Below are 14,834 nucleotides of genomic sequence, written 5' to 3' on the forward strand. Positions count from 1 at the left end.
ACGGCTGCATCTCGAGACTTCTACTTTAATCAGTGATCTTCATATTATTGGACTTTTCATATTTGTTTACAGGTGAGTGTTACCTCAGACACTTTAAATGTCCCAGCGTGGTGAAAGTAAAGTGATAAACAAAAAATGATAAGAAAGTCAATACTTACATACAATAATTTTGAGCAAAATTACAGCTAGTCTAGCATTTATTTTTTTTTTTTTACATTTTGTGTCATTTCCACTCAAGCTGTAATTTTGACATTTAATTCATTTTTAATTGTGTGAGTTTAGGATACATAAAAAGCTAGCAAAGGATTATGTCTTTTTATTTATTTATTTTTTTAAATGTCATTTGCAGAATGAATGATGATTTGAGATGGAGACTAGAAATGAAATTTTTTCATGATGGAGAAATGAAATATGCGGTTTTGCGCATGGATCAACATAGGCAAGGTGAGGCAAGGCAAGGTAAATAAGTAATAAGTCATTCAAATAAGTAAATTCTGAATGTTTTTTTCAGAAGAGAGATGTACAGGGCCGCAGTGAGGCGCTTGTCATACTGCCATGTGTGTGTTTGAGTGTGTGTTAGCTCGAGGGGTGACTGTGGGTCACTCTTGTGGACACAGGGTCATGAGGTCACCCTAAATCACTGGGTTCTGACAGATTCTTTAGCGATCTTCCTCCAGGGCATCACACCCCCTCTCAGGGTTACGGTGAACGTTTATAGAGTTCACCAGCAGGGTCTTCAACAAACACCAGAAAAGTCACTCTTAAATATCACACAGCCGCTCAAAGCTTTCAACAGGCATGTCACGCAAGCGCAACACAATCCCAGCGTTCCCAGCACACAGTGGGTGCAGCTGTGGTTACACAGTAAGTGGACGCGAATCATCCTTCAAGATGAACAACGGCAATTTGAATCCACTCCCAGATGAGATTGCTGTCTACTGGCGGATTCTCACCTCACACGCAGACAGCCTGAAGCAGCGCACACACACACACACACACACACACACACACACACGAGTACAGATGTCTGCATACTGACGGGACTATATTCTACTACACTTTATTTGCTAGTGAAGGTTTCTTGCACCAAAAAGAATGATTTTCATGATTTTCACAATGAATTTGATCCAAATATTCCTGATAAACATATTAAGAACTAAAAAAAATTAGGGCTGTCAAACGATTAATCGCGATTAATCGCATCCAAAATAAAAGTTTGTGTTTACATAATATATGTGTGTGTATGGAGTATAATTATTTTCTATATATAAATACACACACATGCATATATATTTAAGAAAAATGTGTTATTTATATATAAAATATTTATATATAATATAAATATATATACACAGTATATACATGCAAATATTTCTTAAATATATACATGCATGTGTGTGTATTTATATATAGAAAATAATTATACACCGTACACACACATATATTATGTAAACACAAACTTTTATTTTGGATGCGATCATGCGATTAATCGCGATTAATCATTTGACAGCCCTAAAAAAAATATAAAATATATATGTAAAAAATAAATAAAATAAAATAAAATAAAATAAAATAAAATAAAATAAAATAAAATAAAATAAAATAAAATAAAATATTTAATGAATATATGTTATTATTACCCTGGTCCCAAACATTTTCTACCCTATGTCTGATCATTATGAACATACTCTACACAAAGATAAGAAAATTATAATTTTTTAGACTTCAGATTTAAAAAAAAAAAAAATTCCAATAAGAACAAAATTAAATAAAATAGTAAAAATAATATATATATATATATATATATATATATTTAATATTTGTATATTATTTTGGGTTCCTCCTTTCAAGAGATTCAGAGGAGAGGAGGTTAAATCAGGACGCAGCTGTCTTGGAAGTCAATGCTTCTCAAACATCTGCACAATAACATGCTACTGAAGGTGTGTGTGTGTGTGTGAGTGTGTGTGATATTTCAGCTTCTGTGCATCAGCACTTCTGAACATGTGGACAATCATAATAAAAGACTGAGTCTGTGCGTGTCTGGCATGAGAAGAATTAAATGGACAGTGCTGGTTCTGCATTTCTAGAGATGTCAAGATGATTGAATGGACAGATGGGAAGGAGTATGAAGAGAGAGAAAGAGAAAGTAGTACCTGCAGGAGAGAGATGTTGCTCAGATTCAATCGGAAGAGATGATTCCTACAAAGAGAGAGAGATATTTTAGGTTTGACAGGTTTGTGTGTGTGTGTGTGTGTGTGTATGTGCGTGTGTGTGTGTGTTACCTGGCTCCCACTATCAGCTGGTTCCTGGTGAGGTCGAGTGCGAGCGGCGAGTAGTCATTCACTCCAGGCAGAGAGAAAGAGAACAGCCACGGGCTCAAAGCTGCGGCAGAAAAGAGCCACGGGTGACATTTACACAGTTAGCTGTGAGCCTGGACGTGTGATCTGTTGTTTAGCTGCTGTTTTCCACTGTTTAGACAGATGTTGGAGAACATGTGCAAAACTAATCCCACAGGTTAACTCTATGCAAATGATAATGTGGCGACTATCAGCATTTCCTCTTCATGTTGCTGCGAGCGATTGCACTGTTCTGTATGATTTGTCTCTGCACACACACACAGTGTTGATGTTTAGCAAACTGTGAAGATTGTAAGTGAGTCTGATTCATGCATTAATAATCTTGTTCATGATAAGATGCATTATCCACTGATGACATTTACATGCAAACACGCCATTTCCCTGCATAATGTGATTGAATGACATCTTAGTTACTGACATCTACTGTACACTATCGTTCAAAAGTTTAGCTTGGTAAGATTGTTTAACGTTTTGAAGCTATTTGCTCACCAAAGCTGCAGTTATTATATTTGAAATACAGAAAAAACAGTAATATTGTGAAATATTAATAAAATTGTGAATATGTAATTTATTCCTGTGATCAAAGCTGAATGTATCATCATGACTCCAGTCTTCAGAGTCACATGATCCTTCAGAAATCATTCTAATATGATGATTTTGTTTTCAAGAAACATTTCTTATTGTTTTCAATGTTGAACATTGCTGGATTGATGACAACATTGTTGCTTAATAATTTTGTTGAAACTGATATATTTCAGGATTCTTTGATGAATAGAAAGTTAAAACGAACAGCATTTATTTGAAATAGAAATCTTTTGTAACATTAATACATGTATTTACTCTCACTTTTGATCAATGTAATGCATCCTTGCTGACCCTGACTTTTGGACTGTAGTGTATAATCAGATTTTTTTCAAGTTACAGAGCCCACCAACAGTCGTGCATTCAGAGGCAGAAACAGCTGCTAGCAACCTGGTGAACTCCAGCTGTGTGTGTGAAGATACTTAATAAATGTTGTCCTGTTTAAGAGAAACATTGAGAGAGACACAAGGGAAAGCGACGGTTGGGAGTCCAAACCACACACACTGGACCATTAATGAGGTGTGATGCCAATGAAACCAGACGCCCAGTCACAACATCAGCCACAAATGAGAGAACACCACAACCCACATACAGAAAGGCAGGGAGGAGGTGAAGGAATAGCTGGCAAATTCTTATTAAACTTTAAATACAACCTTAGTGTTCAACCAGAACGTTTTAGTGATCTGTATGTGTATCGCCAAACATTTTGACTTCAATAAGCGTCAGTGAAGACAATGCCATTGGCTGCTGTGCTTCTTGTTGGAGGTAAAGGAGAAGATACAGAAGGCCTAAAAAGTATTTGGACACTTAAAGGTAATTTTGGAATATCACACATAAAAATGTTATGTGACAGCCTAATATTACATAGGCTACAACAGCAAAAACGCCAGTGCTTATTTGCCAATCAGAACATTTAGCCAGTAAGAAACACTCTCTAGTTGGCGATAAGTTTGTGCATTCAGGTTTGTTGACACTGGCTTGTCTTTTGGAGAAAGAGCGTGTTGTTAAAACGGATCTTCACTTTTAGACTTTTTCTGTTTGCCAGATTGTATGTTAATCTATGGGTCTCCTAATGTCTTCAATAGTACATCAGCTACTAGTGCAATTTACTAACACTTGTGTAATGGAGGAATTATGAGACGTAAACACAGTGTAGCCTTGCATATTAGCAGGGCAGACTGTGCCGATTAGTGCGTGATGTTAGAAACTGCAGGGTGTGTGAACATACTCCTGATATTACACACAGCTGTGTTAACCTTTAACATCTGGGCAGCATATGATTAAAAAGAAAACTGCTGGCTATTAACTAGTCTCAGATGAAAACATGCGCTGGATCAGCAACAGACCATTAATGAACGGACTGATGTATTATCCATACAAAGGGTGTTTTCTCAAAACAGAGAGCTCTAATCTGATTGACTGGCTTTGCGCACTGTCCAAGAGACGAAGCGCACACGTTTTTAACAAATGAAGCGAGGCTGGTCTCTTTAAGTCCCTGTCAGGCAAATCTGTTCACTTGGTGGGCATATTGGCATTCAATATCAAGCTAATGCATCTCCTATATCGGATTGAATGTAGAACGAATAAAATTCGACAAAAACTCTTTAGTCTTTAGTCTAAATCATGTCAACAGTTTGGGATCAGTAAGATTTTTAAAAGTTTATGAAAGAAATCATAAATTCTCACCAAGGTCATTTACTATCACATTTACTTGATCAAAAATACAGTAAATTCAGTAATATTGTGTAATATCATTATAGTTCAAAATTTTAAAAATAACAGATCCCTCGGAAATCATTCTAATATACTGATTTGGTGCTCAAGAAACATTTCTTATTATTATTATCGATGTTGAAAACAGTTGTGCGGCTTCATATCATAAATAGATTTTCTGTGTTTTTTTCATTATTCTCAAATGAATAAAAAAAGTTCAAAAGAACAGCATTTATATGAAACAGAAATCATTTTCATTACAACATTATGAATCTCTTTACTGTCACTTTTGATTAATATAATGTATTCCCAGTGAATAAATATGGTCTATGCATTGTGTAGAATAAAACTTGTATCTAAAGGGTACAGCCGCCAAATTGAACAATGTGATTTCGCCCATTCATTTCTCAGTTTTTATCCTCCTTATGCTGTCTGCGCTTTCACTTAGATGGTCTCTTCTGGTCTAGATGCAAACACAAGCAGTTTTACACGCTCGACACACTGCACCGAGATGTTTGGGGGAAAATAATTCAAAAGCTTATCGTTTTAACCTTTGGCTGCAAGTGCGAGTGATGAAAAGGGCAGGAGAGAGAGCGAGGTATTTTACACCCACCTGTGTAGGAGGTAACAGGGTGCATTTTTCTCCGGCACTCTTCAGGCAGAGAGGGCACAGGCTCGGGGTCAGAGGTCGCTGGGAGTGAAGGCGTCTGGGACGAGACGAGAGGCAGAGAGAGGAGGCGGAAGATGACAAGTCCAGCGAAGGACAGTGGTCCTGTCATGGTTCCCGCAACAACCACTCCCGAACTTAGGAAAAGTGAGAGGGCCCTGACATGACGAGAGATGAAAAAAATCATCATGTTATTAAAGGGGTGGTATAATGCCCTTTTCACAAGATGTAAAATAAGTCTTTGATGTCCCCAGAGTGTGTATGTGAAGTTTTAGCTCAAAATACCCCACAGATATTTTTATATAGCATGTTAAAATGGTCACTTTTTGAGGGTGAGCACCGTTTTTGTGTCTGTCCCTTTAAATGCAAATGAGCTGATGCTCCCGGCACAGAGGGCGGAGCTTCAACGGCTTGCACTCACACAGACATGCACTGAAAATCTAAAAAACTTTTAGCCTTTTATGTTCAAACCGGATTCAGACAATGATGGAGAGACTCAAGAAGAAGTGACAACATGTAGAAGCAACAGGACGTTTCTGAATGGTTAGTTGATGAATTTATGTAGCTTATGTGTAGTTATCTTCTAGTCATTTATTAGCATATTCTGTCTGGATAATCTATAAATCGTGTTCAGGGGGCGGGGTTTATGTAAATTTTAGGGTTGGTGATGTCACTAACCCGGGAGGAATGTGGTGTAGTCTCTACCAGCCGTTTGTTGTAGTCCTTAAAAAGCGATTTCTGTAAAAGAAAATATCGTCCTTTGCTTTGAACTTTGAGCGTTGTAACTTTGCAGATGTTGTTTATGCTCAAACAGCAACATCACACACTAACTAAAGTTAAAAAAAGTGAAATCATAATCAACCACCCCTTTAAAATTGAAATCTTGGAAAAAATATGGACTTTTTGAAGCTTGAAAGCCTTTTAACTGAGCGACTAGTATAAAGGCTGTTCACACCAAGGACGATAACTATAACGATAACTATATTAGCGTCTACACCATCAGACGATATTGTTTTGTTTGTTCTAAGCATGCGCTGGAGTTTTGTGGTCTGCCACTTTAAATGCTTGAGCTCTTTAAAGAAAGATGGGTTCTGATTGGCTGTCAATGTTTTATCAGTTAGTTTCATTCATAGTAGTTATTTTTAGACTGCAGTCAGTAAATGCACGGAACCAATATGATGAAACACATTCGATTTCTTTATCAACTTTACGTTCACTATAACCGACTGTATACAAGAATACTTGTGGATAATTTTGTGAGTGTATGCGTCCGTTCAAGATCAAGGAGTCGCGAAACAGAGCTTGATCTTCAGATCTGAAAAGCGTCTCAGTGAGCGTGTGTGCGCACAGAAAACAGCGCGCGATTGCAAATCGATATCTCTTTTGCCGCTTCATGCATTTAAATTGTGTAAAAGCGCTTAAGTGTTTTAAATTGGCTAACACGTGCAAATATTAAACTTTCACTATATAATCTTTAAATGCAATTAATCACATGCGTTTCGAACCGCGGGGCCTGGTTGGTACGGATCACGGATCAACTATGATCCGTTACACCTCTAATCATTACAGTTATTGGTGTGAACAGGCCTAATTCTTCGGGGAAAAAATCATTTTGCGTTGCAGGGAAGAAAGTAAATTGGATTTGGAATTACATATGGAAGAGTACACGATGTAAATACAGATAACAGATTTAAAAAACTTTAGAAAACAGATGGACATCCAGATAAAAAGACAGATACACAGTGAGCAGCAGAGAGACCGCTTCATCTTCTCCTGATGTGTTAGTTTTGCTATTTCTAATCTAATTAACCTCCATCTCTCATCATTGTAAATGACTGGACCTCTTCCAAGACCTGCAGCGGTTCCACATAATGTTATTCTAAAACACAACATTGATTTTGCTGTAATTGTCAGCCTGTGGACGATGAGGCAGCAGATCATTAAAAGTTTAATTAGAAGTTGAAGAAGGGATTTTGATCTATTTTCAGCCTGTCATGGGAAACAATGGGTCTCTGTGATCTCGGACGGTTCACCCAGTTAATCTTTCCATTAGGTGTGTGACAGCGCATGAGGCTCAGGTAAACCCGACGTGTAAACACTCATCTAAGACACACACAGCTTCACTCTAACACACACTTCCCAGTTAGCCTCCTAGTAAACACACACACACACAAACACGTACTCAATCACACTTAAACATACACTTCCTGATGCGTCACAGAGAAACCACTGAAGCATCTGTCTTGGCTTTACACACACAAACACCAAACATTACCCAATCTGTAGAGACTAGAGAGGTGGTCTGATGTCCTGTATACTAAGCACACTTTTTTCCACATTTTTGTACTGATTCACTTAAACGTGATACCATATGATAGCATCAATTGGAAAAACTTTTGGAAATACTTTTCTAGTCAGTCCACATCATCTTGAATACACCCCCAAAAAGCTATTTTCCAGGATACAAATACACTAAAGAGGAAACACCAACATGTCCAAAAGTGTCAAGATTATGATCAATAACATCGTAAATCAGGTTGTGCTTTTTCTTAGCAGATGATTGGCTCTTGGCCAGTCTTAAAGCTGCCATATATTGACTGTCGCACATTAGTGCTTCAATTCTCCTCCTTTATATAGTCTGTCTTCTTGTGTACCATGGTACTGAAGGATTACCATATTCATGTACCATGGTATTTACATAATATTTCAAGGTTATTCAACCAATATCATGGTATTGCAATGGTGATACTTTAGTATATTTGGAAAATCGGTTGAATCAACTATTTAAATATGGCAAACTGTGTTCATAGGAGTTCAGTCAACTGAAACATGCAGTGATATTATTATAATTGACTAAAACTAAAATTAAAACTATTAAAGAGCATTTATGGTAACGGATACAAAGCTGAAATAAAATTTAATAAAAAAAAACTTAAACGTAAAAACCTTTTTAAACATTAAACTTTTTAAACACCTTGGCAACTGAAATAAGTTTAATAAGTTCTACAATTACTAAAACTAATGCTTAAAAAGATGTAATTAAAGTGAAATAGAAATAGTTAAATAATAATGATAATAATAATGACAAAATCACATAATTAAGTTACCAAAAATTAACTAAAATGAAAATAAAAAATGAAATTTAAGAATAAAAGCTCATTTAAAATATTAATAAATACTATAATAGTATATCAATACTAAAATAATTAGTAAGTATAAATGCTGAAATCATCATTTAACATTTTACCTTTCTAATTCGAAATATTAATAGATACTAAAATAGTTTATAATTAATACTAAAATAACCCAGAAATCATTTAAATTTTTACCTATTTTTCAAACAGCTTTTATTCAAAACTCTATCGAAATGTTATTAGAAGGGGGGAAAAAAAGTATACTATATCCCAAAGAAAATAGTAATATGGAAATATTCAAAATAAAATATTGTGAGAAAACTTTCAGCTGAAATTGATTACATTAAAGATAGGTCAAATATATTTACATTTTATATTTTATTTAATAAGCTGATTTGTGTCAATTGTTCTGGGTTAAATACTTTCTCATATACCTATTTAATATGCAGAAAGGAACTATAAATAAGCCATTCATGGATTGATTTTATCACAAATGAAAACATACACATAACATGTGCATCCTGACCAGCAACACTGGCTCAGCCAATGGCATGACTCGGGGGCGGGGCTATGAGTAAGTCTAATCAATGGAAGAGTGTTTGGGAAACCCTTTTTTTTTTTTTTGCAGTTCCACTTGTTGAACCAATTAGTGGAGACGAAATTGCACACTTCAGCTGTAAAACATTTATTCAAAACTCTCAAAATCCAGTTAATAAGGAAAAACAGACAGCAAGTGGATGGGGTAGAATTGTGTTAATGGTGAGTATTTGAATTCTTTGTAAATCTGTATAGTTTTCTGTGTAATTCCCTGGCAGTGGCAGCAGGATCCAGGCTCTTATTCTTGGCTCGGGAAGCGTGACGCTGTGCAACAGACACTTCATCGCCGACCATGTCTAATGTACCTCAATAGCAAAAGACCCTCAATCCCCCAAATCCCCCTTAATACCCCTCAGCACCCTATTCATGCCCACCTTCTCAGACTCATCAGAGGCCACAGAGGTGGAGGGATGACAGAGAGAGATGGAGACCCATGAAAGCCATGATGGCAGTGACAAATGCACCAAAGGGGAGGCCCGGGTCACACAATGGGCAGACTAGGTGGGCCGCTGACGGCCCGTCTGGGCCAATTCATTTTTTATTAAAAGACGAGATATGAAAGAAGAAGATGAATAAATAAGGTCAAAGATGGCTGACACACACAAGCACCAATCACACACAGATATCCATGGGGTCAGAACAGGTTAATAACGAACTGACAACTCTTCTAACTAGATTAGACTAAGTGAACAATTCAAACAATGCGTGTTACTCCAGATATTTTAAGATGTTTGTTGGTAATTCAAAAGGGTACCTTCATTTTTCAGACCAACGTCAAATGTCCCTGTGTTGTTTCTACACAACATTGCGACATTGCATGAGGTCATGTCTGGTTTAGAGGGAGTTTGTTTCTTGCCTCTGCAAAGTATTATAAAACCCATCAAAACAATCACTGATTTGAACATGAGATTATGAACTAGCCGAAATGAGGTTTCACTTTTACTCAGGTTTTGTCGAAACACTTTGGCTGTCTGGTCAATATATATCAATGCATAAACTACCGTTAAAAGGTTTGGGGCCAGTAAGATAAAAAAAAAGATAAAATAATAAAAATTATTAAGCAAGGCCATATTAAATTGATCAAAAGTGACAGCTAAGAGATTTATAATGTTACAAAAGATTTCTATTTCAAATAAATGCTGTTCTTTTGAACTTTCTATTCAAGAAACCTGAAAAACATTTATCACAGTTTCTTCAAATATGGAGAGAAAATTCTTGAGCAGCAAATCATCATATCAGAATGATTTCTGAAGGATCATGTGACACTGAAGACTGGAGTAATGATGCTGAAAATTCACTTCATATAATATAGCTGTCTTCATGTTATATCCAGTTGTCCAAAAATGTACAATTTAGCATTACACTTTATTTTAAGGTGTCCGTGTTACAGTGTAATTATACATTTAGGTATTGAGTAATAATAATTAACTACATGTACTTACTATATGGTTAGTTGCATGTAATTATGCACAATTTATAGTTATTACAACAGTAACTGCATGTAACATGTAACAAGGACACTGTAAAATAAAGTGTCACCAAAGGCAGTATCAGATTCTGACTTATAAATCTTATAAGACATACTGTACTTTCAAGTCTTGTAGATGCTTTCCCACCTCAGTTTCTGTTCTCCCACATGCAGGTTTAGTCAAAGTAGCTCTTTAATATCTAATGGGAGACCCAAAATGACTTCACCTCTTTCTCTGTCGCTCTAAAGCTCAGTGAAACACAAAGGTTGTGACTGTCAGGACGGGGTCCTGGAGCTCTCTGCGGTCATGTGTTGTGTTGCCGTCTCGTCGGCCCAGTCTAATCCAGACTAAAAGATTTAAAGGCCTTTATGTGGAATTACAAACTGAACCGGCGGCTCCTGGCCTGGACACCCATGGCTCCCTCTAAAGCAGTGTCGCAAGGTTCAAAGTTCAGGACGTGAGTGTTTGTGCGTGTGTGTCCTAAATGATTTATGTGTAAAAAGAGGCAAATATTTTTTTAAGCAATGTTCCGGTCAATATGATGTTGTTAATTACCACAGAAAATAATCTTGAGTTCTCTCAGTTTGTGAGAGAATCAATGTTTTTCAAAGAAGTCTCTTATGTTCACCAAAGCTGCATTTATTTCATAAAAATTCTGTAAAAACAGCAATATTGTGAAATATTTAAAAATAACTTTTTCCTATGTGAATTTATTGTCAAATGCAATAATTCCTGTGATTAAAATTGAATTTTCAGCATCATTACTCCAGTCTTCAGTGTCACATGATCCTTCAGAAATCATTCTAATATGATGATTTGCTGCTCAAGAAACATTTATGATTATTATCAATGTTGAAAACAGTTGTGCTGCTTAAAAGTTTTGTTGGAACCGTGATACATTTTTTTCTCAGAATTATTTGATGAATAGAAAGGTCAAAAGAACAGCATTTATTCAAAATATATATTTTTTGTAACATATCAATGTCTTTACTGTCACTATTGATCAATTTAATGTGTCCTTGCTTGATAAAAGTATTAATTTCTTTAAAAAAATCTTTGAAAAGTAGAATAACCGTCCACAAAGTACTGTTTAAATGAAGCAAACTTTGTCTACAGAAGTAAAGCATAACAACGACGTTAGTCTTGGATGCGAGATGCGATTAGACTTTACAGCAAACACATACTTTTATACAGACTCTTTAACAGAAAATACAAGCTTTCATGATCCTGTTTGTCGTCTCACAGACTTCCATCGTAAGTGACGTATAATGTAAATTTGTTTCGACAAACTGAGGGACGAGCCAAAACTGATGTGGTTATCACAAGCAGAACACAGATGCTGTTGATAGAAGTTGTTTTCAACACGCTACATTCCTGAGATTATGCAATGTATAAACAACTGAATTCCTTGGATATTAAGTTTCGCGTGAAACAAGGACAATGAGTGAAAGTGCAAATATACGAAGGGCGTTGAACGAATAGTCTGCCAAAAGTCAGATCTTGATCACAGATGCTCTCCTCAAGCACATTACTGGAAGACGACTAATCCATGACGGACCTGTGTAAACAGTCTGGAATAAACACAAGGATTAATGCTAATCCACAGTAGATAACACTGTCTCTCTGTGACACTGCTTTACAACCACTGCAGCATCAGGATGCTGATACTGAGGATTTATGGACTCTATTCATCTTTAATTGTCCTCCGTCAGGAAAAAAAGCAAGTGGGAGGGAAGGTATAAAGGAAGACAAGTAAGGTGATAATGAGCAGCTGTGATTGCAGGAGACATTTCAAGGTGAAACTCAGGAAAGTCCAGACGTCAGTTTAGTTCAGATGTTACTAAAACAACTGAGCTGGTCTCATTAACTTTTTGGTTAAGCTAATTAAAGACCATATGAAATCAAAATTGGCCGTGTTTAATTCCTGCAGTTGTTTTGAGTGGTCAAAATGTATGAGCAATTAAATTCAAATTTTATCCTTACATATTACTAATATTCAAATTATATGCAATTTTAAAAGGCATAATTTCAGTTAGGAGGAAGTCTTTTGAGGAAAATATTACTGTACCGCATAAAATTGTTTATTCAAATTCAAAACAATGAAGTAACATGACTGTCTGTACCCAAATGTCTGTGCATAACGTTTAAAATAACATTTATAATCAAATACAATTTTGTAAATCGCATAAACAATTATGAATAAAACTATGGAAGCTTGTTTCAGCCACAGAATTAAAAAATGTAAACTTTTTTTCTCATAATTGCGAGTTTACATCTGGCAATTCGGACTTTTTATCTCAGAATTCCATGATATTAAGTTGCAATAGCGATGTACCTGCATACACCACTATATCGATATCTGTTTTCTCTCTCTTTGTTTTTGTTTTTGTTTTTCTCTCTCCTGTATGTATATGTGTGTCATTGATTTCTTACCTTGTATAAGCTACTGTTTTGGTAATTTGCAATAAAAAAAAGTTGAAAAAAGTTGCAATAGCGAGTTATAAAGTCAGATTTGCGTGATATAAAGTCGCAATTCTGAGGAAAAAAGTCATTTGTATTGGACTTTATAACTCTCAATTGCGAGTTTATATCTCACAATTACGAGAAAAGATCGCAAATGAAAAAAAGTTGCAATTATCTTTTAAAATGTTTTATTCTGTGGTGTGAGAATTGTGAGTTTATATCTCGCAATTGTGACTTTATATCTCCCAATTCTGAGAAATAAAGTCAAAATTACGAGATGTAAACTTGCAATTGTGATTAAAAAGTCGCAATTATCTTTTAAAATGTTTTATTCTGTGGCGGAAACAAGCTTCCATACAAAACAGCATCTTGTATTTATGCATAGTTTAATATAAAGAGTGCCGATCCCACAGAGTTTTTTTTTTTTTGCATCTAAATATATGATGAGATGCAATGGAATGGCAAAACCCTCACAAAGTCTTGAGACATGTTTTTTAAAAGTTAGACTTCTTTTAACTTTACATGGCTTTACATGCGGCTCTCTGTGGCGAGACGCGAGTGAAACGGTCAAAGATGTCCGTCTAGCGCTTGATTGCATAGAAAACAATGGCTCTTTTAAAAGAACTGCAAGACCATGTTGTTAGGAGAACGGCAATCGATGCATCTACAGCCTCGTTCATTAAATCCAAGCACAGTTTTCTGTATAATTCACCTGTGAAACCATGCTTAAAATTGTTATTATCCATTCAGTGCAACAATTTCCATAAGAAATTCATTCTGCTTGCATGTCATGAATGAAGTCCATGCATAGCCTGTGATAACAAGTGTCGTCAACATGACAGAAAACAAAAAACTGCCTTCAAATATGCAGATGCGCTAGACTTAAAATTCATCATTTCCACAGTGCACGCAATTTACGCTAGTTTGTCTGACTCACTGATAAATAAAAAAACTGATTTTTTCCTCCTCAACAAACATGCCCTTTGACATCGCCTATAGAGAACATGCTTTTGCCAATGGGAGCCCGGCCACAATCCCCAACATTTCCTCTAAGCGCTGAAAGGGGTCACACAACCAAAACCTTTATCCCCAAAAAGAGACCCCAAATGAACTCTATTCCCATTCACGCAGCTGGAGGTCCGTGCGCTACCCTAGTTAGGGCACTAAGACGGGCCAGCAACCTTTACCGGCCAAGAGCCAACGCCAACCTGAGATACACGATCCAAGCTGTGAATTAGCAGTTCCAATCAAGCAGTTCCACGGATATTTGTTGTATCTCTGAAAGTGTTTGCCTTTTCAGATGTGTCCCTTGTTTGCTATTTTTTTCCCCTAAACCTTCCACTCCTTCGCTGTCTCTGCGTGAAAGCCTTCTCTGTGAGACCGGCCAACTATCTGCCAAAGCAGAGGCTCTTTAGCACGTGAATGAAGTCCGTTGAGCTTTACAGGCGCTGTGAGCGAGCACACTTTCCCTCAGCGCTGACCACGGACCCGACACCGGGCAGAATCTTAAACAGCGCCGCAACAAGACCGGCCTTTTATTGTGTCCATCCTCACGCCATTCACGTTTCACTCATTCTCTCACTCTCCCTTTCTCCGTCCATCTCTCGTTCTCTTTGTGCCGTTAACAACGTGAGATTTGTGACAGAAGCATCTGTCTAAACAATTGGTGTATTAAACAGATATAAAATGGAAAAGGAAGGTTTAAATTAACTTCGGGAGCTCGAAACTAAACTCACTGCTTACAGCTGTATGATATTTGCATATTTGTCCCTGAATCGTTGCACATCGAAGGCTGGCCCTGAATAATGGACGACACGAACTTGCAGATCCATGAATTTTCATTATCATGGTT

General features: G+C 36.5%; 1 protein-coding gene across 1 annotated transcript in view; it reads right to left on the reverse strand.

The window, feature by feature from the left end:
- The window catches only part of sema5bb (sema domain, seven thrombospondin repeats (type 1 and type 1-like), transmembrane domain (TM) and short cytoplasmic domain, (semaphorin) 5Bb), a 59,988-nt gene that overhangs the window by 22,612 nt on the left and 22,542 nt on the right, over positions 1-14,834 (reverse strand). Inside the window, exons 3-5 of the mRNA XM_079882774.1 lie at positions 5,266-5,477; positions 2,283-2,382; positions 2,154-2,199 (exon numbers count right to left, since the gene is read on the reverse strand). Coding sequence (XP_079738900.1) covers positions 2,154-2,199; positions 2,283-2,382; positions 5,266-5,477 — 358 coding nt within the window. The remainder of the gene's footprint in view (positions 1-2,153; positions 2,200-2,282; positions 2,383-5,265; positions 5,478-14,834) is intronic.

The sequence above is a fragment of the Squalius cephalus genome, assembly GCF_949319135.1.
Source record: "Squalius cephalus genome assembly, chromosome: 10".
NCBI classification, from domain to species: Eukaryota; Metazoa; Chordata; class Actinopteri; order Cypriniformes; family Leuciscidae; genus Squalius; species Squalius cephalus.